The sequence below is a fragment of the Podarcis cretensis genome (genome assembly GCF_951804945.1).
Source record: "Podarcis cretensis genome assembly, chromosome: 13".
Taxonomy (NCBI): Eukaryota; Metazoa; Chordata; class Lepidosauria; order Squamata; family Lacertidae; genus Podarcis; species Podarcis cretensis.
Window position 1 is genome coordinate 39,627,613 of NC_137182.1, and position 20,638 is coordinate 39,648,250.

The following is a 20,638-nucleotide window of genomic DNA, read 5'->3' on the forward strand; positions in this document are numbered from 1 at the left end:
TTAGTGGAAACAAACAAACACAAATGCATCATATGCTTTTGATGCTTGCAAAAATATGTGCATTAGTCAAAACTGCATACAATAAAGTTTTTACCAGGGGAAATTTAAAATAAGATGCTGATGAATTTTCAAGAGTTTTTTTGTTGTTAACTTGCAAATTGCAGTGGAAATATGGAGAACTGAAGAATGGAGAAGTGAGAAGCTTGATTGATTGATCCATCCTTACTGTCTAGACCAGAGCTTTCCAAACTGTGTTGTGACACACTGGTATGTCAGCTGCAATGTGTAGGTGTGCTGTGCGAATGCTACCCGTGCTCCTCATGGGGCTGGAAGTTTAACCTCCACTTTCCTAGTAAAACCTAATTACCGTATTTTTTTCATGTATAAGATGGTGCTTTTTGCTTAAAAAAAAAAGGCCAAAATTGGGTGTCGTCTTATTGAATGCAGAGGAGGGACGTGCAATTAATGGTGGCAGCAAGCAAGAGATTGGCAGCGGCGATTGGGCAGGCGATTGGTGGCTGTGGCGAGGTGGGCAGACAATTGGCAGCTGCAGTGAGGTGTGCGATCGGCAGTGGCGGGCAGGTGGGTGAGGGACTGGTGGAGGTGACCTCTCCCACCCCCCAAAAGCTAAACAACTTAATTTCTTACTTTGGGATTAAAAAAAATAGGGGTCATCTTATACATGAGGGCATCCTATACACTGAAAAATACGGTATTGTGTTGCAAAATGATGCATGTCTAAAAAGTGTGTCAACGTGAACAGTTTGGAAAGCTCTGGTCTAGACAGTCTGCCTGCCCTCCCAGATCCTCCTAAAATCCACCACAGGGGCTTGCAACTCTCTCTTCTCTGTTCCCTGTGCAGAGGAAAGTGACTGAGATGATCAAGGGCCTGGAAACCAAGCCTTATGAGAAACAGTTGAGGGAGCTGGGTATGTTTAACCTGAAAAAGAGGAGACTGAGAGGAGATATTGTAGCCATCTTCAAATATCTAAAGAGCTGTCACTCACATGGAAGATGGAGCAAGCTTGTTTCTTCCTGCTCTGGAGGCTAGGGCCCAAACCAGTGGATTCAAGTTACAAGAAAGGAAATTTCGACTAAACATCAGGAAGAACTTTCTGACAGTAAGAGCTGGAACAGACTCTCATGAAAGGTGGCGGACTCTCCTTCCTTGGAGGTTTTTAAGCAGAGGTTGGATGGCCATCTGTCATGGATGCTTTAGCTGAGAAAATCCTGCATTGCAAGGGGTTGGACTAGATGACCCTCGGGGTCCCTTCCAACTCTATGAAATAAGAAGCAAAGATGTTCTTTTATTCCAAGTCTAAAATTTGTATTTGTTCTAACCAGCAGAAGCTCACAGATGAGGGGGTCCTGAAAGGGTCCAGCAGCCTCTAGCGCCCTAAAGGCGCAGTGCTTTTCGTAGCATCTGCTTCTTATGCTTGACGCACACCCAGTACCTGGAAGTGTGGGAAGGGTGGTTAGTGGAGGCGGAGAAACTCCTGGGTCTTCTGGGTCCAGAATGGGGCCTGGTCTACACTTGGAGGCAGAATGAGGGGGCAGAATGCTGAGATGGGGGAGCAAACTATATCACTTCAGACGGCAGGTGGGAGATGCCATTTCTCTTTTTGAGGCTGTGCGCATTTAAATCTCATGACTTCTCCCCCCAACCAAAAAAATTCAACAAAATGTAGGTTAAGGATGCTGGGAATTGTAGTTCTGTGATGGGAAAACTACACTTCTCAATATATGGGGCGGGGGGAGTCAAGTGCTTTAAATGCATGGTCTGTTCACAGCCTTAAACGCTCCTCTGCATTTGAACTGCCTGCAACACAAATCACACATCAGAGAGAAAGGCTAAAGACTTGCCCCCCCCCCCTTTTTGCTGCTTCTTGCTACAATCTCAACATTCTCCAATCTCACACGGCTGCATATGGAGCGACTGGCCAGCATTTCTCAAATATTTTGAGAACTGCCCCCTCCTCCATCTCTGGACATGAATTTAAACTCAGGTCTACTTTCTGGAATCCTCTGTATATGCAAATACCTGCACACACTGGGGGGGGACCCCAGTCAACTAACTTTCCTAAATAAACAGAAAGCAGAAATTAAGCATGTATTAACTCTGCTTGGATTTGAATATCATCCTGTGTTCTTCAATCAAGTTTTCAAAATCTTTTGGAAATCTGGTGGCAAGAAAGGAGAAGTAATAGAAATGGGTAGGAGATTTACTCTGGAACCTTGAGGTCCAGAAACTACCGTATTTTTCGCTCTATAAGACACACTTTTCCCCTCCTAAAAAGTAAGGGGACATGTGTGTGCGTCTTATGGAGAGAATGCAGGCTGCGCAGCTATCGCTGAAGCCAGAACAGCAAGAGGGAGAGCTGTGCAGCAATCCCTCTTGCTGTTCTGGCTTCAGGAATAGCCGTGCAAAGCCTCTTCAACAACATTTGATTCAGCATATTTTTTTCCTTGTTTTCCTCCTCTAAAAACTATGTGCGTCTTATGGTCAGGTGCGTCTTATAGAGCGAAAAATACGGTAGATTTCTGGGGGGGGAAAGGCAGCCAATGTTCTCAGAAATCTAAATTCCACACCACATTTTATGCTTGCACTCCTTTGAAGGGCCACAGTTCAGTAGTAGCTTCAGTAAGCTCTATGGGTTGCAGGCAGTCCCAGAGTCGACAGAGGTGGGTCAAGTGAATGGGAGCAGCTGGCAGCAAGAACTCCTGGGTTCCTTAGGATGGGAGAATGATGGCCCTGTGTACCACAATAGGGTTGGTGCCCAGTGGCTTCTTTGCGAAGGAAAGCAAATGCCGGTCAGGAAACCTGAAAGTTTGGACTCTCGGATTCTACGGGAAAGGGAGGGAACTCTGCAGAGCCATTTACTCACACAAGAACAACTGAGGTCACCAACACAGACTCGCAAACAAAGAAGAGGTAAAGAACAACTTCATTATATTCTGCAAGGCGTCTGTCTTCCACTAGGGGGCAACAGAAACATCCTTTTAGCCTCTTGCGTTGGCTGGGATGAGCAACCCTCTCTTATCTTGCTCCCTGGTCCAGCCACCCAAATGGTGGCTTTCAAATGGGAACAGGAAGCGAGAGTTACAGCACGTGTTGGGAGCCAGTTCTTAACAGCCAAGAGTGGAGGTACCAATGGCCACTTTGTGCACAAGTTTGGGAACAGAAGGCAGAAGCTGGAAGCCCCCCACCCACCTCGGTCTTACCTCCACAGAGCTCTCCATCAAAGCATTGGGTGGCGATACGTAAGCAGGTCCAGCAGTCCAGGACAGGGCCCTCAGTCACTGCTGCAGAGGGAGGAACAAGGCCGGGATCCGGTTCCAGTCCAGGAGGCTGTGTGGGCAACTTGGGGGGGGCGGGGGAAGGGCTCTGATGGGGGAGGGAGTCTGATACTTACTGCAGTCCTCAGAACAAGCTGAAGGGTGAGGGTGGAAGAAAAGAGAGAGGCCTGGTTTAGAAACCTAAAAGCCAGACAGAGGGAGTCTCACTTAGCTGGCATGCAATTTACAATTATGTTGTAATAAACAAAAATCTGCCCTTATTCCCTTATGGGGGACACAAGAGCCCTTATAGAGTCCTCCATCGGTCGGAGAAAATAACAGAGGCCAACCAGAGAATATTGAGAAGCAAAGCAGCTAGTAAGCCTGAACTGTTGCAACAGGGTGCCCCCTTCACATGCAGGAGAAGGAGGACCCCAAACAAAGGTGTGCCCACCCTTATATAGACATTTTAAATTGCCAGCCCTGGAGTCCCAGACCACCCCCAGATACATCATACATACATCACAGAAAGGGGTGTAGCTCGAAACCATGCCCCAGACACTTCATACCTACATCACAGAAAGGGCGGTCTACAACAGAAATCTGAGTGCGTTGTTTACCTCCTGTCTGGCAGGTTACCTATTAATGCTTACTTGATTGGATACCATGGCCAGTCTTTTGTAATGATAAATACTTAGTTCCTGAGCCAGGTCACAGGCTCACCCTATTCATACACAGACATACCCTTAAGACAGGATTTGTGAATGAAAAGACAATGGGGAGGCTTTTCCATTTTCCTTGACCTTGCAGAGAAATCATTTGGTCAGTTTTGGAGTCAAAATGGTTTCAGGGCTGTTTTCTTGTGCTGCTTCAGACATGTGGTTTATATATTTATGTACATGTTTGCTTGGTACATTTATGAACATTTATTATATATATAAGACCTTAAATTTTTTATTTCAACATGCAAGGAATCAACTCAAAGTTTGGCACATCATAACCCACCTCTGCCTACAGCAATTCAGTTCCCCCTTTTATAATGAAGTTCTTCCTCCAAGTGAGCACGTTCTGCCCAAAATACAAATATGTATATTTTAAATCTACGTCTGGCGCAGCAAGTCACCTGCTCTTTTCTTGCTCCCCCATCTGCAACCTCACTGAACTGATGATGCTTAATACAGGAAGTTGTTACTACATGGTCATTATTCTTGCGTTTGTTATTGTTCTGTATTTAGCCGTATATTTTTATTCGTAGGTTTTATTCCTGGCCATATCTCCAGGGTCATCGGTGTGTGCCCACCCTCTCCCAGGCACTTTGCATAGTGCCTGCAGGGCCCCATCTCTCAACTGAATTCCTTCAAATGAATTTGGCCTTGAAAGAAGTTTTCTGCTGTAGTCAACAGAACAGGCTGCAGTGTGGGCTTTATGGTAGTGATTGTGTCTGTCTGTCTGTCTGTGTGTGTGTGTGTGTGTGGTGCCAACAAATGTTACACCATTCTGCAAATGTGCCCGTGGTCCTGAAAGGCTTGACAGTCCCTATCCTCTACCTATTTTGGAAAGTTGTTTTTCTGTTTGCTATATCCATTTGGGCACCTCTCAAGATAATGTATAACTAAATTTTGCATGATGGCTCCTGAGATCAAGGAGCAGGTTTTTTGTCTAAGTTTGGATATACAGTGATACCTCGGGTTACATACGCTTCAGGTTACAGACTCCGCTAACCCAGAAATAGTTCTTCAGGTTAAGAACTTTGCTTCAGGATAAGAACAGAAATCGTGCTCCGGCGGCGCGGCAGCAGCAGGAGGCCCCATTAGCTAAAGTGGTGCTTCAGGTTAAGAACAGTTTCAGGTTAAGAACGGACCTCCGGAATGAATTAAGTACTTAATTACCACTGTAATTGCATCCTTAATCAGGATTGCAGACTGAATCTTTGAAAACTGCATCAAATTTAACCACTGATTTCAAAAGTGCACCGATTTTGACCGCTGATTTTGAAAGCACGCTGATTCTGTTTCTCATTGTTCCTGAGCAATGCTGGCTACAAGACTGCCAGTAGCGGTATTTTATACATAGGGAGAGGGCACCCCTGGCCCACCCTGAGCCCCAACCCTGACCCCAGGATTCCCGGATAAAGGGGGAAGTGAAGGTCAGGGCAGTGGGTTAGAATAAGAGGTGCTGGTGCCTTTAACTGCCCTGGTTTCCCTTCCCGATTGGTACCGAGGTCGGCGAATTTCTCCAGCGACTGCTGCAGGCGCCTTCGCAGAGATACCCGGAGCTGATACAGGGAGAGTTGCCACAGGAAGACGCCTGAGGAAGGAAACGGAGCTTAAGGTTTGTTAGAGGGAGATAATTCCTAAGATGCTGGGTTAGAATTTTAGCCTGGCAAAGCTGCACAGCACATAAAAACCTGACCTCTCACATTTTATATTTAGGATTAGGGTTAGGAATATACTTGGAATTAATTCTGTCACTAAAATATCAATCCTGGCTTTGTGGACTTCCATCAGTGGCTTATCTGGGTTTCAGGCAAGAGTCTCTCCCAAGCCCTTCCTGGAGAAGCGGGGGACTGAGCCCAGGATCTGTCACCTGCAAAAATGGATCTCTGCCATTGAGCTGCAGACCTGCTTTAGGTCTGGGATCAAATCAGGGGTCCCCAACCTTTTTGGACCCATTTCCTTTGGAAATGGAAGGAGCAGTTGGGGCACCAAAAATAACCATTTCACACACAAAAACTGGCAATGTTCAGAATCCCTTCCCTACAAAGTAAAACACGTACGCCCTAAACAGCAATAAATAAATAAAATTAGGGGGCAGGGGCCTTAGCAAACACAAAGAGGAGTTATATGAGGACCCATAGTGCCAGGCTTGGGACTTGAGTTAGAACATGAGCTTAGGAGAACCACCTAAATATTTGGGTGGTCTCCCCACCCCACTCCCTGTGCTGATTGAATAGCTTTATGAGATTCAGCATTTACCGTAAGTAGGACTGGGGAAATTTGTCCATTTTAGTTTCTCTCAGTTTCTCATTTTTCTACATTTCCATATCAGTTTGCTTTTTTTTTTTTAAGTCCTCCAGAAAATTTCTCAGCATTTTAGTGATTCCCACCCCCATCCCCCAGCATACACCCATTTTTGTGTGCTATCTTGCCTCACATAAACATTTTGGCAAAGCAATTTCCCCTTATAGAATGCATTTCAGTATGCTATTTTCACTAATATATGCATTCACGAGGAACGCCCTCCCATCAGATGTCAAGGAAATAAACAACTATCTGACTTTTAGAAGACATCTGAAGGCAGCTCTGTTTAGGGAAGTTTTTAATGTTTGATGTTTTATTGTGCTTTTAATATTCTGTTGGGAGCCGCCCAGAGTGGCTGGGAAACCCAGCCAGATGGGGGGGGGGATAAATTTATTATTATTATTATTATTATTATTATTATTATTAGGCAAAATTAACCCTAGCCTATGTGTCTTTCCAAGGGACGCGGGTGGTGCTGTGGGTAAAACCTCAGCGCCTAGGACTTGCCAATCGCATGGTCGGCGGTTCGAATCCCCGCGGCGGGGTGAGCTCCCGTCGTTCGGTCCCAGCTCCTGCCCACCTAGCAGTTCGAAAGCACCCTTAAGTGCAAGTAGATAAATAGGTACCGCTTTATAGCGGGAAGGTAAATGGCGTTCCGTGTGCTGCTCTGGTGCCAGTTCGCCAGAGCAGCTTCGTCACGCTGGCCACGTGACCTGGAAGTGTCTGTGGACAGCGCTGGCTCCCGGCCTCTAGAGTGAGATGAGCGCACAGCCCTAGAGTCCAGTGGCGTAGCATGGGTTGTCAGCACCCGGGGCAAGGCAAATAATTTGCGCCCCCTAACCCTGAGTGAGCCAGGTAGGGGCAGAGAGCTGCGAGTGCGAGCACCCCCCTTAGATGTTGCGCCCGGTGCGGCCGGCCCCCCCTGCACCCCTCACACTACGCCACTGCTAGAGTCTGTCAAGACTGGCCCGTACGGGCAGGGGTACCTTTACCTTTACCTTTATGTGTCTTCCCACGGATGATTTGGCTGGCAAGCTGCATTTCAAGATTTGGAGAAGTGCGAATTTGGGGAGACGGCTGTGTTTTCATAGGCATAAAATAGTTTAAGTACACATTTCAGCGCAAACTGCATCAAATTTCTAACCTACAACCCTATCCCAAATGCAATCCCATCCCCCCAGCTCCTTCTCTCCTTTTCCCCAGCTCACCTTTCCAGGTTTTGCTGCTCTTGATGTCCCTCAACTGACTAATAACATCTGATTTGATAGACATCACTCCTCGGACATCTGCAAAAGAGACATTTGTGGCTGTAACTGTTATGTACTGAAGTTCTCAACCTGGGCCAGCAGGGGGATACTGTAGATAGTTTTTACTCAGGTCCACATATGCAAATAAGGGATCGAAAGTGACGTTCAGTGATTGGGTAGTTACAGAAAGTTGTTACAGTTACGTTGTACTGGAGCTCTATATAAGCAGGTTGGCTGAACCCTTCAGTTCAGTTCTGTTCTGGCCTGTGAATAAACAAGAGCTGTTTGAAGAATTGCTGTGTCGTCTGATATGTTCACCCACAACTTAACAGTTGGGGCACTGGATTTGGTTAAATTAAGATGGCTTTTGTTTATTCACAGGCCAGAACAGAACTGAACAGCAAACAGCTCAGCCGGCTTGCTTTTATAGGCAGCCGGCTGTCAACATTGTAGCAACAACAACCCAGGGTTTCCTGCGTAAAATAACTGACATGGACCTGAGTGAAAACTATCTACACGATACTCCTGGTGGCCAGGGTGAGAACTTCAATACATAACAGTAAGCTCAACCCTTCTCCACCCCGCACCAGATGTTACAGCCCTGCCAACGCTTCTCTGCTCAGTTCGCACCCAGCACTCGCTCGTGCATCTTTCGGAGGAAGGTGCCGTGCAGGTCAGCAAAGGCCTGGATGTGCCGTTGTATGAGGGCGTCTCGGTCAGGAAGGTCTGCTGGGAGCATTTCCAGCAGCAAGGTTGCCACAGAATCCAAGAAGCGGCGGTCACACTGAAGGCAACCAGCCACCGCTTGGAGAGAGAAGAGCCACAGGGGGAACACCAGCAGGAACTGGGGTGCCATTGCCTCTTCCCCTTACTGCAGCCGGTGAAAACTCTTCCGTGAAGTCAGGAACCACTGGAAAGGCAACCACCTCCATGACACACGGAAACGTTGCCAAGGAGAGAGAGAGTAAATAGACGGTGTGTTTGGCGCTAGTCTCTGTGATGCTACAACAGGAAGTGATGTAAGAAGCAGGTGAGGAGCTTGGCTCGGAACAAGCACTACCCTGAGCAGGAAGCGGCTCCTTTGTCCTGGTTCCTATGGCCAGGATATCGCTGCTCGGCTGGCTGGCCTGGTCCCTGCCTGTGCAGCTGGCAGGCACATGCCTCCGTTGCTGGCCAGATGCCATTGTCTACTTTGGCTACGACTCCTATTTGCTGCTGGGGCAGGACTCAGAGGCCACCAAAAACTTGGGGAAGCTTTTCATAGGCAGCGCTGAAGACCTCGCCGCCTATGGCAGACACTATTTGGGTACAGAATTAAGAGAAGGCGCAAGCAATGTCCATGAGATACTAGGGAGGAGCTTCTCCATGGGGGTGCAAAAGGTCCCCGTTTCTGAACCTCCAAATGGCACATTATCCAGCTCCCCATTTTATTTTATTTTACAATCTTGAGTGGGGGGAAAGCCTTTAATTACAGTACAGTGGTACCTCGGGTTACATACGCTTCAGGTTACATACGCTTCAGGTTACAGACTCCGCTAACCCAGAAATAGTACCTCAGGTTAAGAACTTTGCTTCAGGATGAGAACAGAAATCGTGCAGTGGCGGCGCGGTAGCAGCGGGAGGCCCCATTAGCTAAAGTGGTGCTTCAGGTTAAGAACAGTTTCAGGTTAAGAACGGACCTCCAGAACGAATTAAGTACGTAACCCGAGGTACCACTGTATTGCATTTATTTTCTCCAAGGAGCTCAAGATGGAGTACATGGTTCTCTCGCTCCTTGTTTAACCCCCCACAACCACCCTGTGAAGTAGGCTAGGCTTCTGACAAGTCAGAAATCCAAGACAGAGGCCATTCTGGGTCTGAAGAAGCACAGCTGCGATAGGATAATACCCTGAAATGTACAAAGCTGTTGCTGATTTTGCTAATGACTGAAATGGCTGAAGAGAACAGGTGTCACCCCTGCTTGCCATGGGAAATCTGTGGCCCTCTAGATGTTATTGGGCTCCAACCAACTCGCATCATCATTCCCAGCCTGCGTTGCCAATGGTTATGATCGCTGGGAGTTGTAGCCCATCAGTGTTGTGGGGGAGGGGTCACAGGTTTCCCCCTCCCTGGTCCAAGGAACCACGGAGCCCATGGTCTTGTTGAGCATAACGATAATATGCAACTCTGTTCCGATTAAATTAACCCACATAGATTTCTTGGTTGTCACTGGCTGCAGTGTGCAGGAAGAGTTGGGCAGCAGAATATCATCTGGCGAGGGGAGAGGAGGCTGAAGTTATAGCAGTGGGTGGAAGGGATTATGAAGACAAGTTGAAGCCATCTGCTCCATTTTGTAAAGCGTCCCTATACAACACCCTGTGTGCAGCAATCTATTTCATTATTTTCATTTGGGTAATTTATACACGGCTTAACATTTTTGACAGTACCTAGAAGTGGCTTACGAAATGCCATCAGATGCTACAAATCAAAATACAGTAAGAGTGATTATTAAAGCCCATCCTTTAAAACAGCACAGTCCAACAGGATTTTCTTATTGGAAGCACTTTTGTGGTTGGAGTTTCAGGGATGCAAACTTCCATATGGAACCCATACATCATAGCAGACTTGGCACCCACTTTCCCTCCCACAAGCTGTGAGAATGCGCATGGGCCTCCTGCGTGCAGCAACTCCACGTGGCGTCATTTAGCGCACATGAAAACGGTGTCCTTAAGAACTGTCGGGGTTGCTCAGGGGCCTCCCCAGGGCTCCTCAAGAAGATTGGGAACGGCAGATGAGCTACCATTGCCGCTTTCCCATTGGAACCTGCACCCTTGGGGGAATATTTTAACATATTCCAGGGTGCCGTCTCAGCAGGAGGCAAAGCCAACACCTACCTGATTAAACTGGGAGTGCCGCAGAAGTAGCCCCAAAATATTCAGGGATCCCAGGCACACACACAGGTCCTCAGCAGACAGCATGCATGTAGAAAGGGTTCCTGCAGTTAGGGGTGTGTTTCTTCCTCAACTGCCTCACCTGCACGCCCGGTTGCCCTCACTCTTTCTCAGTCCTAAAGGCCAGGATGGCTGAAGCATTCAAAGAACACCAACTTAGGTTCCACCGTGTGGGAGGGTGTGTTCAAAATGGAGAATTAAGAAAGATTCAGGCATCATTGTTTTGGTTTGTTTCCTCTGCAGAACGGGAACATATGGAGCGTGAGGCTGGGACTCTCTTTCTCCACCTTGAACAGATTATCAAGAGGAGTGGGAAAGGTAGTTGTTGTTAGCTTGTCCTCCTCTTCCTTCCAGACTTAGCTGCAGCACAACTATGTCAGGGAGCCATTGATTGCCATTGCAATAGCTCCTAACGCACACACGCAAACACAAAATACCCCCAAACACTCCTTCTCTCATTCCACCCCTTGGTGGCCCCAATTAACCAGGCAATTGATCAGGCACTATCCCTTCTGCTGCACTCAAAAGCCTTGGCTTCTATCGACCTATTTCTCTTTCCCTACAGATCATGGCAGCCTTATGAGGGAGGCAGAGGAGGAAAAGAAGAATTTTGTCAAGCGATTGGAAGAGGCATCTAAGGCCTTTGTGAAGGAAGGTAAGTGCTTGAGGACAGAACCTCTGGTCGGAGGCATACAGCTGAGGAGAACGTGGCCCACACATCATAGAGGTGACAGGGTTTTGGAGGTGACCTGTTGGGTAGGGCAAGATGGAGTCCTGTGAGTGGGGAGGGGTCGCCATTCTCTAGTGCTCATGCCTTTGTTTTTCTCTTTTATATCCAGTCTGCAGCCTTTCCTGTGGTGAGTCCGTCTGTCCAAACTAGAAGGGCATCTGTCTGGCCATATGGTGTCTGCTGGGTTGTTTTTTTTTTAAAGTGTCCATTGTGTGTGTGTGTTTGTTTGTTTGTGTGTGTGTGTGATGCCAGTTATAAATGGTGGGTATCCATTCCTCGCAGCCCCAGGAAAAAGAAGGTAGTAACCAGATCAGGAATAAATGAAAATGATCTCATCCAGGGATTGTGTGTGCAAATGCAGGTTGGCACTGTTATCTGTGTTAGTGCTTGTGAAGTCAAAGAGGAGACTTTACTGGTTATTTAAATTCATTGCCAGTTTTGTGCCCTTGAGTTGGTTCAGGCATTCCACCAAACCATGATTTTCACTAACCACACACTTAGATTTGAAACTACCATGTCTACACGTGCAGGGAAATAAATAACTAACTAACTAACTAATAAATAAATTGATGATGATGATGATGATAATAATAATAATAATATTTATACCCCGCCCACCTGGCTGGGTTTCCCCAGCCACTCTGGGTGGCTTCCAACACAATATTTAAATACAGTAATGCCTCAAACATTAAAAGCTTCCCTAAACAGGGCTGCCTTCAGATGTTGTCCAAAAGTCTGGTAGTAGTTGTTCTCTTTGACATCTGGTAGGAGGGCGTTCCACAGCACAGGTGCCACTACCGAGAAGGCCCTCTGCCTGGAATAATGGAATATTTCCAAATAATGGAAACCATTATTTGGGTAGTTTCTTGGTGTCCCCTGAAGAATACCTAGGTGCTATCTGAAGCAGCAGCTTCCATGACTGGATCAACATTCCAAACCATGGTTTGTTGGTTCATATGTGACACCAAACCTTAGGTTTCATACCACGTTTCAGTTCCTGGTTTGATGGTCATTCTCAAATCATAATCTGCCGACTTGATTTGGCCCAGACATCACAACAAACCATAGCTTGGCATTACATCTGAATCAACAAGAGATTGGCAAAATGTTCAAAAGATGTCATTGTCTAATGGAATCCCCTTTTCCGTGACATTTCCACAGCCAAGTCCCGGTTCCGACCCTACGAAGTGGCACAGTGTTCAAACTGCCAGCTTATCAAAGTTTCCTGCCTTGACCCCTTTGTTTGTGCAGGTAACTTGTCTTTCTATACCTCTATCCCTTAACGTCTCCCTCCAGTCACAGCATCTCTCACTACTCTCTGTACATGTCAGTACAAACTGAGAGCCAATGTGGCCTGGGGCGCTCCAGCTGGAGCCTTGAACACCCTCATTGGGGCCCATCTCCTTTACTCTTTTGCCTAATTTGCTCTGTAGCTATCATGTAGACATCGGGGTATGTGTCAATATTAATAATCCTTAAAGGTAAAGGGTCCAGTCATTAGGTCCAGTCATGGCTGACTCTGGAGTTGCAGCGCTCATCTCGCTTTATTGGCTGAGGGAGCCGGCATACAGCTTCCGGGTCATGTGGCCAGCATAACTAAGCTGCTTCTGGAAAACCAGAGCAGCACACGGTAACACTGTTTACCTTCCCGCCGGAGTGGTACCTATTTATCTACTTGCACTTTGACGTGCTTTCAAACTGCTAGGTGGGCAGGAATGGGACCAAGCAACAGGAGCTCACCCTGTAGTGGGGATTCGAACCGCCGACCTTCTGATCGGCAAGTCCTAGGCTCTGTGGTTTAACCCACAGCACCACCCGCGTCCCTTAATAATCCTTACCTTCATGCAAAAACAGTACTTGCCGGTTTTCTTTGTCCAAGCGCAGTCAGTGAACCTGTTTTTGGCTACAAGTGCCCTTAGGATGCTGCTGATGCAGAGCTTCACCATAGACCCACCTTGGTCTCTCAAGACTTCTGCCTTCTCAAAAATGTTATCCTGTTCCTTTTGCACAGGGCCCAATGTTATTGCAGCAGTGCTGGTGCCACTTCTGCTCTTGCTTGGTATAGGAGCAGCATGGTGGTAAGTTCATGAATATTTAGTCTTTGTGGATACGTGCAATTTATTCATTTTTTATTTTTATTTTTGCAAAAGCGTAGCTCAACTCCAGGGCAGGGAGAACTGGGCTACACAGCAGAGTCTTAGCATAGCATCAAAAGTATGGATGGGTAAATGTGGTCCACCAAATATTCTGGATCTTGGTTTCTCCCCTCAGCTGCATCCAGCATCACTGAGAGCCCAGAGGAATGTTGGGATTGTTGTCCAGGGGTTCTCCACCCCTGGCTTAGGGGAATGAGCCAAGGACTCAAAAAAGCCCTCATTCTAACCTATTCCATAACATGAAGGTCACATCCATGCCGTTCCTTTCAAGCACGTGGCTTCCCCCAAAGGGTTCTGGGAACTATGGTTTACCCCTCACACAGCTCGTTGCCAGGATTCTCTGGGGGAAGCCATGTGCTTGAAATGTGTGAGATGGATCAAGCTGAAGTAACCTGGCAAGACAGTTTGAGCCTCAGTCCTCTTTCTGCAGGAGATAATGTATGCAAAACCCTTTGAACGTTGAAAGCACTTATCACTTAAAATTAATATTATTATTATTCCATCAGCTTTCACTGGCTGCCTGGGAATGAGCAGCAAAATTAAAACAGATGTCTTGCTATGCTCTTAAGGGAGTTCCTCTCTTTAACTGCAGGTATCGCCGTCGCAAACAGGAGGAGCAAGGAAAAGACAAGTCTTCAGGAGATGAGGACAGCTCAGAGAGTTCTGAGTGGAGCTCTGATAGTTCAGAGAAGGCGGATGCCAATCCAATATATGCAGAAGTTCCAAGCACTCCCATATATGCTAATGTCCCAGCACATGCTGATGTCCCAGTATATGCTAATGTTCCAAACCCTCCAGAATTCACCATCCCAAGCCCTCCACCCTTTGATTAAATAGTTTCCAATGGTAATTTTCCATCAGGCCTGTGCTTGCAACATCACTTTCTCTTAGGGCATGAAGCAACGACCGCAGCACCAAAGACAGCCATGCATGTGCAAATGAGGGATAAACAGAACCACCGGTCAAGACAGATCTTCCAATGTCCACCCCAGATTTCAATGGGGACAGCTCACACAGTCAGTCATCCAGCTACCAAGGAGCAATCCAGCAAGATACACAAATGTGTGAACCGTGAACCAAACCTTAAATCTCATGTGTAAGGTAAAGGTAAAGTTACCCCTGCCCGTACGGGCCAGTCTTGACAGACTCTGGGGTTGTGCGCCCATCTCACTTAAGAGGCCAGGGGCCAGCGCTGTCCGGAGACACTTCCGGGTCACGTGGCCAGCGTGACATCGCTGCTCTGGCCAGAGCCAGAGCCGCACACGGAAACGCCGTTTACCTTCCCGCTGGTAAGCGGTCCCTATTTATCTACTTGCACCCGGAGGTGCTTTCGAACTGCTAGGTTGGCAGGCGCTGGGACCGAGCAGCGGGAGCGCACCCCACCGCAGGGATTCGAACCGCCGACCTTTCGATCGGCAAGCCCTAGGCGCTGAGGCTTTTACCCACAGCGCACCTGCGTCCCACGAATCTCATGTGTACACTTGGCCCAAAGCAAACCCCACATATCCTGTCTAGTCTTGAGGCCCCACCTCCAAGGTCTTTCCATCAAGAAGTGGGGGCTGGTTGGATACCTTAGGTTGATTATTCAAGGCTATCAACCATCTTTGGGGCAGTACTGATATAGCCCGTTTTTTCCTAAACCAACCCAACCCAAACTGATTGCAAACTTAGCTTGCTTATACATTCATTGGGTTAAGTCAAAAGGCAGAAGTGGAAACAGGCAAGTTATGGCACAATGAGTGGATGGAGGAGTGTGCAGAGTTAACGGCAGAGTTGCTCTCTGGTGGGTGGAAGCCATGGTTATAGATACAAGATACACAATGACCTGTGAACGATTCAGGGTTCCAAGCACTGGGTGTAGCTTGAGTGATGTGGACTTCCTCTTCCTGCAGCCAGCAAGTTTATATCAGAGAACTGTTGTAAAGTAGCTGTTTAGGATTTGTGAGCCATAAGGTTGCAAGTTCATACCTCAAATTCCACCAGCCCCTCTGCGACTCGGATGGGCTAATAATATGTGGCCTGACCTTATTAAAGGTAAAGGGACCCCTGAACGTTTGGTCCAGTTGCGGATGACTCTGGGGTTGCGGCGCTCATCTTGCTTTACTGGCCGAGCCTGCATACAGCTTCTGAGTCATGTGGCCAGCATGACTAAGCCGCTTCTGGCGAACCAGAGCAGCACATGGAAACGCTGTTTACCTTCCTGCAGGAGCGGTACCTCTTTATCTACTTGCACTTCGTGCCTTTGAACTGCTAGGTTGGCAGGAGCAGGGACCGAGCAACAGGAGCTCACCCCTTCGCAGGGATTCGAACTGCCGACCTTCTGATCAGCAAACCCTGGGCTCTGTGGTTTAACCCACAGCGCCACCTGCATCCCTTGTAACCTGACCTTATTAGGTTGCTGCAAATACTTAGGGTAGGAGTGGGTAACCTGGGGCCCTTCAAGGTGTTACCAGACTCCAGTTCCCATGAGCCCCAACTAGCAAGGCCACGTTTCAGCGATGATGAGAGCCGTAGTCCAACAATATCTGGAAGGCATGAGTTTGGGGCAAGTGTCACTGTACTGTATCCTCTTTGTATTGCAAAGGAGTGGCTAAGGGGCAAATCCAGGATATGAGAAAGAACAAACTTGAGAGAGGAACCAGCAGCTCGGTGCCCATGATCTTGAGGCCTTATTTACATAGAGGACAGAATGAGGTAGCGGAATGGGTTGTACCACTTCGAATTACAGGTATGCGGGACGGAGGTTGTTAGAAAAAAAGATATATTCCCACATATAAACAGAATACAACACTAGCAAGTAGGAATGGCTAGACGCTCTCCAGCTAGCTTGATTTGCAGGGACCTTTATGGATTTTAAACAAGGGGAGATATAAAAATACCACCCACCTGATGTAGAGTATGAGTTGGTTAAGCCCTGGCTACCACTTCAGTTTGGTTTCATAGGCAGGCCAAGGCCCTTCTCCTAACAGACAGCAAATGAGCATGACTGAAGCATCTATAGGGCAGCTGAGGAAGGCATCCTGTAACACTCCCGGGTTGAGACTGCTAGCCAGGCTGCCAACTGTGGCGAGGGGAAAAGGTGTGGAAAGGGAACAGCCTTTCCTCTAGTTGGGTCCAAAGGGACTTGCTGCCCACACCCAAGGCATCATCCCTTCCCTGGTTACATAAGACACGCTCGCACGTTATTTCAAGCCACTGCCACTTTAAGGTGCCAGTATGAATTGCTCCCACATCACAGGCTGCATAATCATTCAGCCCCCAAGCCCACCTTGCGCCTTAGCGTATGCAGAGGAACCTGATCTGCTAACAGAACCAGCCTGCAGCACAGACAGGGCCATAAATCACTCATGGAGCAATCCAATGGCCCATTTTGCCTACAACAACCAGTGCTATTTGAACCCAAAGCACCCTCTCAAGGTCCCAAGAAATACTGGGAGGAAAGAGCAAACCCTTGTAAGACTGTGAGCAAGCACATCCAATCTCAAGTCTTTTGTCTGTATACACTTCCAATGCACACTGGACAAAATTAAATCAGCTTTTTCCTGGGGGTGGGTGGGTAGAGTGGGGTTGAAGTCTGGAAGGAGCTTGCCCACTCAGATCTCCGACACCTGGAGGGCCCACATTTGTTACCCCCATCTTAGCCAGTCCTAAGAGTTATTATTGGAAGTCATTGTTCTGCTGCCTAGGTATGACTTACTGGTGTGGGTGGAGGAGGGCGACTTCATGTTCTCATATTCCTGTGGTTTAAATCCTAACTTACCTCGACATTTCCACCTTCAAAGCCCTCCGGCTGCTGATTTTGTACAAGGGGAGCTCAAAACAAAGGGGTTTGTCATCTCAGGAGAGGCTCAGTCTCGTAGGAATTCACTGCATAGGGAAATGATGGCCTAAGTCAGGGATGGAGACCCTGCCGCCCTCCAGATTTTCTAAGGTGCCATTTCCAGTCGCTCTGAGCCAGCACGGCCAGTAGTGAGAGATGTCTATAGAGTTGTAGCCCAGCAACAATCACGGGGAAGGGCAGCACACAGGCTCCACATTCAAGGTTGAAATGATGAACATCACCCTCATCTTCCTCCCACCCGAGCCCAGCTCTGCCCTTCTCCCTCAAAAGCAAACCCAGGGGCCAAAGCCTTTGGGTGCCATAGAAGAATTTCCATTTATTTCATTTCATTAATAGCATTTTTCTGATGCATACCAGGGTAGGCTTGGGGGTCGGGGTGGGGAAGATAACGGAAGGGATGGGGTAGAGCCAAGAGGGGGAGGGTCACATACAGCCACTCTTCCCCACCCCAACCCCTTGACCAATGACACAATGATTCTGCAAATATACTGACTGGTGTCGGGAGAAAATTATCCCCTGGCATGATCGGGGGGAGGGTTTGGGGGGGTGGGGGTGGCGGCAGCAGCAGGGAGATGTAGGATGTCCCACCCACTTTAGAAACACAATTGCAAGAGATTTGGGGTGGCAGAGGGTGGGGGAAGAATGAGGGATTTAGCAGATTGTCCTGGGTACTAATGAGTAAGCGCCCCCACCCCCTGTAGAATAAAATAAGAATCGACAATCACTTACAGCAGCAACACATATACACATACACGCACGCACGCACACAAACACGCACACGCAGCCTCGGACCCTCCCTTTCCCCACAAGCTGTTGGCTCTCAAAGGGCCAGAATCAGGCCACCTACCCATCTCCCCCCTCCCTCCCTCCCTCCCTCCTTCAACGAGTCTTGAAGAACGGTGGGGGCTTCTTCGCTGTGCTGCGCTGTCAGAACGGACGGAGGACTCCGCTGTTTTACAAGTCAAAGATGGCACGTCCTCTCTGGGGTCTCGAGTGGGTCAGCAGTGGGAGCAACACCCCCACCCCCCACACATGCACACAAAGGAGGAGGTTGCAGCAGGAGGGGGAGAAAAGTAGGTCACGTGTGGAGAGTGGACGGCTCAGACTGCATTTGATCACCCCCTGTGCGAAGAGTGCTGCAAAGTGGGGTCCACGGGTTGTGGGTGTGGCTGTGTGTCCTCTCCTCTCCCCCCCCCCCCGGGCTCCCTTTTCAAGCAATGCGCACTGTTGGCATAAGAGAAAGAGAGGGAGAGGGAGAATTTCCTCCTCCGCAGGGACGTTGTTGCTTTGTCCACACTCATCATCCGAGTCCTCACCCTGGCCTGCTGCAGTCCAGAAACGGAGAAGGGCGGCTGGGCTTTACAGATCCCCTGCCGTTCCACATCTGGCAGGGGGCCTTTGGCTGTTTCTGGGCTTCCACAAAGCAGGCCAAGAGAGAGAGAGAGAGAGAGACTCAAATTCTGCAATAGTCCCCCCCCCCTCCCCAGACATGTTGCTGTTGGAAAACGTTTTCTTTTTTTAAGTTTCTCAAGAGTATCGATCCTCCGATGGCTTCCAGGTTCCTTCTTCACAGCAGGCTGTGTTGGCTGTTCCAAGTCCCCGCCCCCGAGGTGTGATGCGCCGATAGGGCTCCACGATCCTTGCAAAACGAAACAAAAATGGTGGCTCCCTTTGGCCCGGGAGTCTGCAGAGGGCAGGCGGCAAAGTGTAGCGGTGGCCTCGTCGCCCTGTGAGGAATGATGGTCCAGCCCCCCCTTTCCAGATCCAGCTTTTGGTCTCTGACTGCAGATTAGTGGTATCCCGCCTGGCCCCAGAGACGGAAGAGACAAGTATTCCCAGTGTCTCAACCATTCCCGGGTGTAGTGAAGGGGATTCACTGACGTCACCCCCCTTAGTGGAAAAAAAAAGAAGAGGCAGAGAAGGGCTGGTCCCAGCACAGGGTTGGGGCAGGAGGGGATGGAGATGTAACTAAACATCTGGAAGGGAAGTGGGGGAGTGCCTACCAAAATAAAATCATAATTTAAAAGGACAGTGTCCATCTGTCTTTCTCCCCCCCCCCCCACTACCCACAAGGAAACTTTGTTTGGAAGGGCCTGGGAGGCAGGTAGAGGCACATGGCCACTTCTCTTCCTCCATCCCTTCTGCAAAAGGGAAGAGAGAGAGAAAGAGAGAGAGAGAGACTTATGAAGGAAGGTGTGGGAGGGGTTGACCAAAATATGATAATCCCCCCTCGCCTTTCAACATGGGAAGAGTTTCTGTGGCCAATACGGAAGAGGGCACAAAGAACAGCAACAACAACCACCTGCCTTTGGAGAAGACCCACGCACACACCCCTCAACACCCCCCACAACTCTAGATCTGTTGTTGGTTCGTAGTTCCCTCCCCTCAAACGTGACGCTGAAACCTCAACTTGAGTTAGAGAAGGGAGCTGCCCCTGCTGCCGACAGAGGACAGCAGAAATGGGGTCTCCCAGCTGCCCTGAAGAGCAGCGGGGGGGGGGGAGCTCTTCAATTAAGCCCCAAAACCAAAAAGAGAAAAAATTAAGTCCACCCTACCCCCAACATGGGGGTGGAGGAGCTCGCAATAAGGACTTAAAAGTCTCTTCCCTTCCTTCTCTCTCCCCACGCCTTCCCGGCTGCCCTGTTTTGTGGGTGGAAACTAAGGGCCCCCCCCTTTGCAAACTGGGAATGTGGGGGGTGACAATGGGGTGTCATCCCCACAGGGCTAAAAGATCCCCCTGATTATAGCAAGAAGGGGTTGGTGCTGCCCATGGAGGCGGCTGAGGTGCTGCTGGGGACGACGCCAGTGGGCGGCAGGCTCTGAGGGGGCAGGCCCATGGCAGGGAGCCCCATAGTCGGGACAGCGCCCAAAGGCTGCACCCCCACCATGGGGGAAACGGAGGCCAGGGGCATCCCGGGGGCCATGGGGGAGACAGAGACCATAGGAGCTGCGGCAGGGAAGGCAGGGGGCGCCGGCTGAGACAAAGGGAGAACCGGACTGACGCGGAGCTGGTTGAGCGAAAGTGGGGCAGCGGCCGTCGCCTGGAAGGGGTTTGTAGTTGAGGCAGACGCGGCTGGGGCTGGGGCTGAACCTGCAGCAGATGACAGAGGAGAGAGAGAGAAAGGAGGAGGAAGAAAAACAAGTTAAAACTCAACTCTCTGTAGCCCCATAAAACATATCAAGCTCTGCAGAATCAGGCCAGTAGCCCATCTAGTCCAGCATCCTGTTCTCACAGTGGCCTGAGATTCCCAGAAGCCATTGTGGCTAGCAGCCATTGATAGCCTTGTCTTCCATGAATATCCCTAATCCTCTTTTAAAACCATCCTATTTGGCAGCCATCACTGCCTTCTGTGGGAGCAAGTGACAGTGTTTAACTACGCGCCGAAGCACAGAGAAGTATGTCCTTTTATCTGTCCTGAATCTTCCTGCTCAAGCCCA

General features: G+C 48.9%; 3 protein-coding genes across 15 annotated transcripts in view; 1 reads left to right on the forward strand and 2 right to left on the reverse strand.

The window, feature by feature from the left end:
• Window positions 1–695: 695 nt before the first annotated feature.
• On the reverse strand, window positions 696–8,531 carry IZUMO3 (IZUMO family member 3). 4 transcript variants are annotated; one of them, XM_079951069.1, is made up of 7 exons: window positions 8,174–8,531; window positions 7,505–7,582; window positions 5,494–5,583; window positions 3,414–3,431; window positions 3,223–3,303; window positions 2,886–2,976; window positions 1,309–1,454 (listed from the first exon to the last, which is right to left on the reverse strand). In XM_079951069.1, exons 1-7 carry the CDS (start codon window positions 8,397–8,399, stop codon window positions 1,397–1,399), a joined length of 642 nt encoding a protein of 213 aa, XP_079807195.1. In that variant the 5' UTR covers window positions 8,400–8,531; the 3' UTR covers window positions 1,309–1,396. The 4 variants fall into 4 exon arrangements, with proteins under 4 accessions (XP_079807193.1, XP_079807194.1, XP_079807195.1 ...); XM_079951067.1 differs by lacking the exon at window positions 2,886–2,976 and having other exon boundaries at window positions 696–1,454; XM_079951070.1 differs by lacking the exon at window positions 3,414–3,431.
• A 25-nt stretch (window positions 8,532–8,556) lies between these two features.
• TEX51 (testis expressed 51) lies at window positions 8,557–14,216 on the forward strand. Of its 2 annotated transcripts, XM_079951065.1 has the most exons (7): window positions 8,565–8,849; window positions 10,717–10,791; window positions 11,039–11,128; window positions 11,313–11,330; window positions 12,365–12,454; window positions 13,215–13,281; window positions 13,952–14,216. In XM_079951065.1, exons 1-7 carry the CDS (start codon window positions 8,639–8,641, stop codon window positions 14,190–14,192), a joined length of 792 nt encoding a protein of 263 aa, XP_079807191.1. In that variant the 5' UTR covers window positions 8,565–8,638; the 3' UTR covers window positions 14,193–14,216. The 2 variants fall into 2 exon arrangements, with proteins under 2 accessions (XP_079807192.1, XP_079807191.1); XM_079951066.1 differs by lacking the exon at window positions 10,717–10,791 and having other exon boundaries at window positions 8,557–8,849.
• A 3,274-nt stretch (window positions 14,217–17,490) lies between these two features.
• The window catches only part of EPN1 (epsin 1), a 33,087-nt gene continuing 29,939 nt past the window's right edge, over window positions 17,491–20,638 (reverse strand). For all 9 annotated transcript variants that reach the window (XM_079951248.1, XM_079951250.1, XM_079951247.1 and 6 more), the window contains one exon: window positions 17,491–20,291. In XM_079951248.1, the coding sequence (XP_079807374.1) occupies window positions 19,942–20,291 (350 nt within the window). In that variant the 3' untranslated portion in view covers window positions 17,491–19,941. The remainder of the gene's footprint in view (window positions 20,292–20,638) is intronic.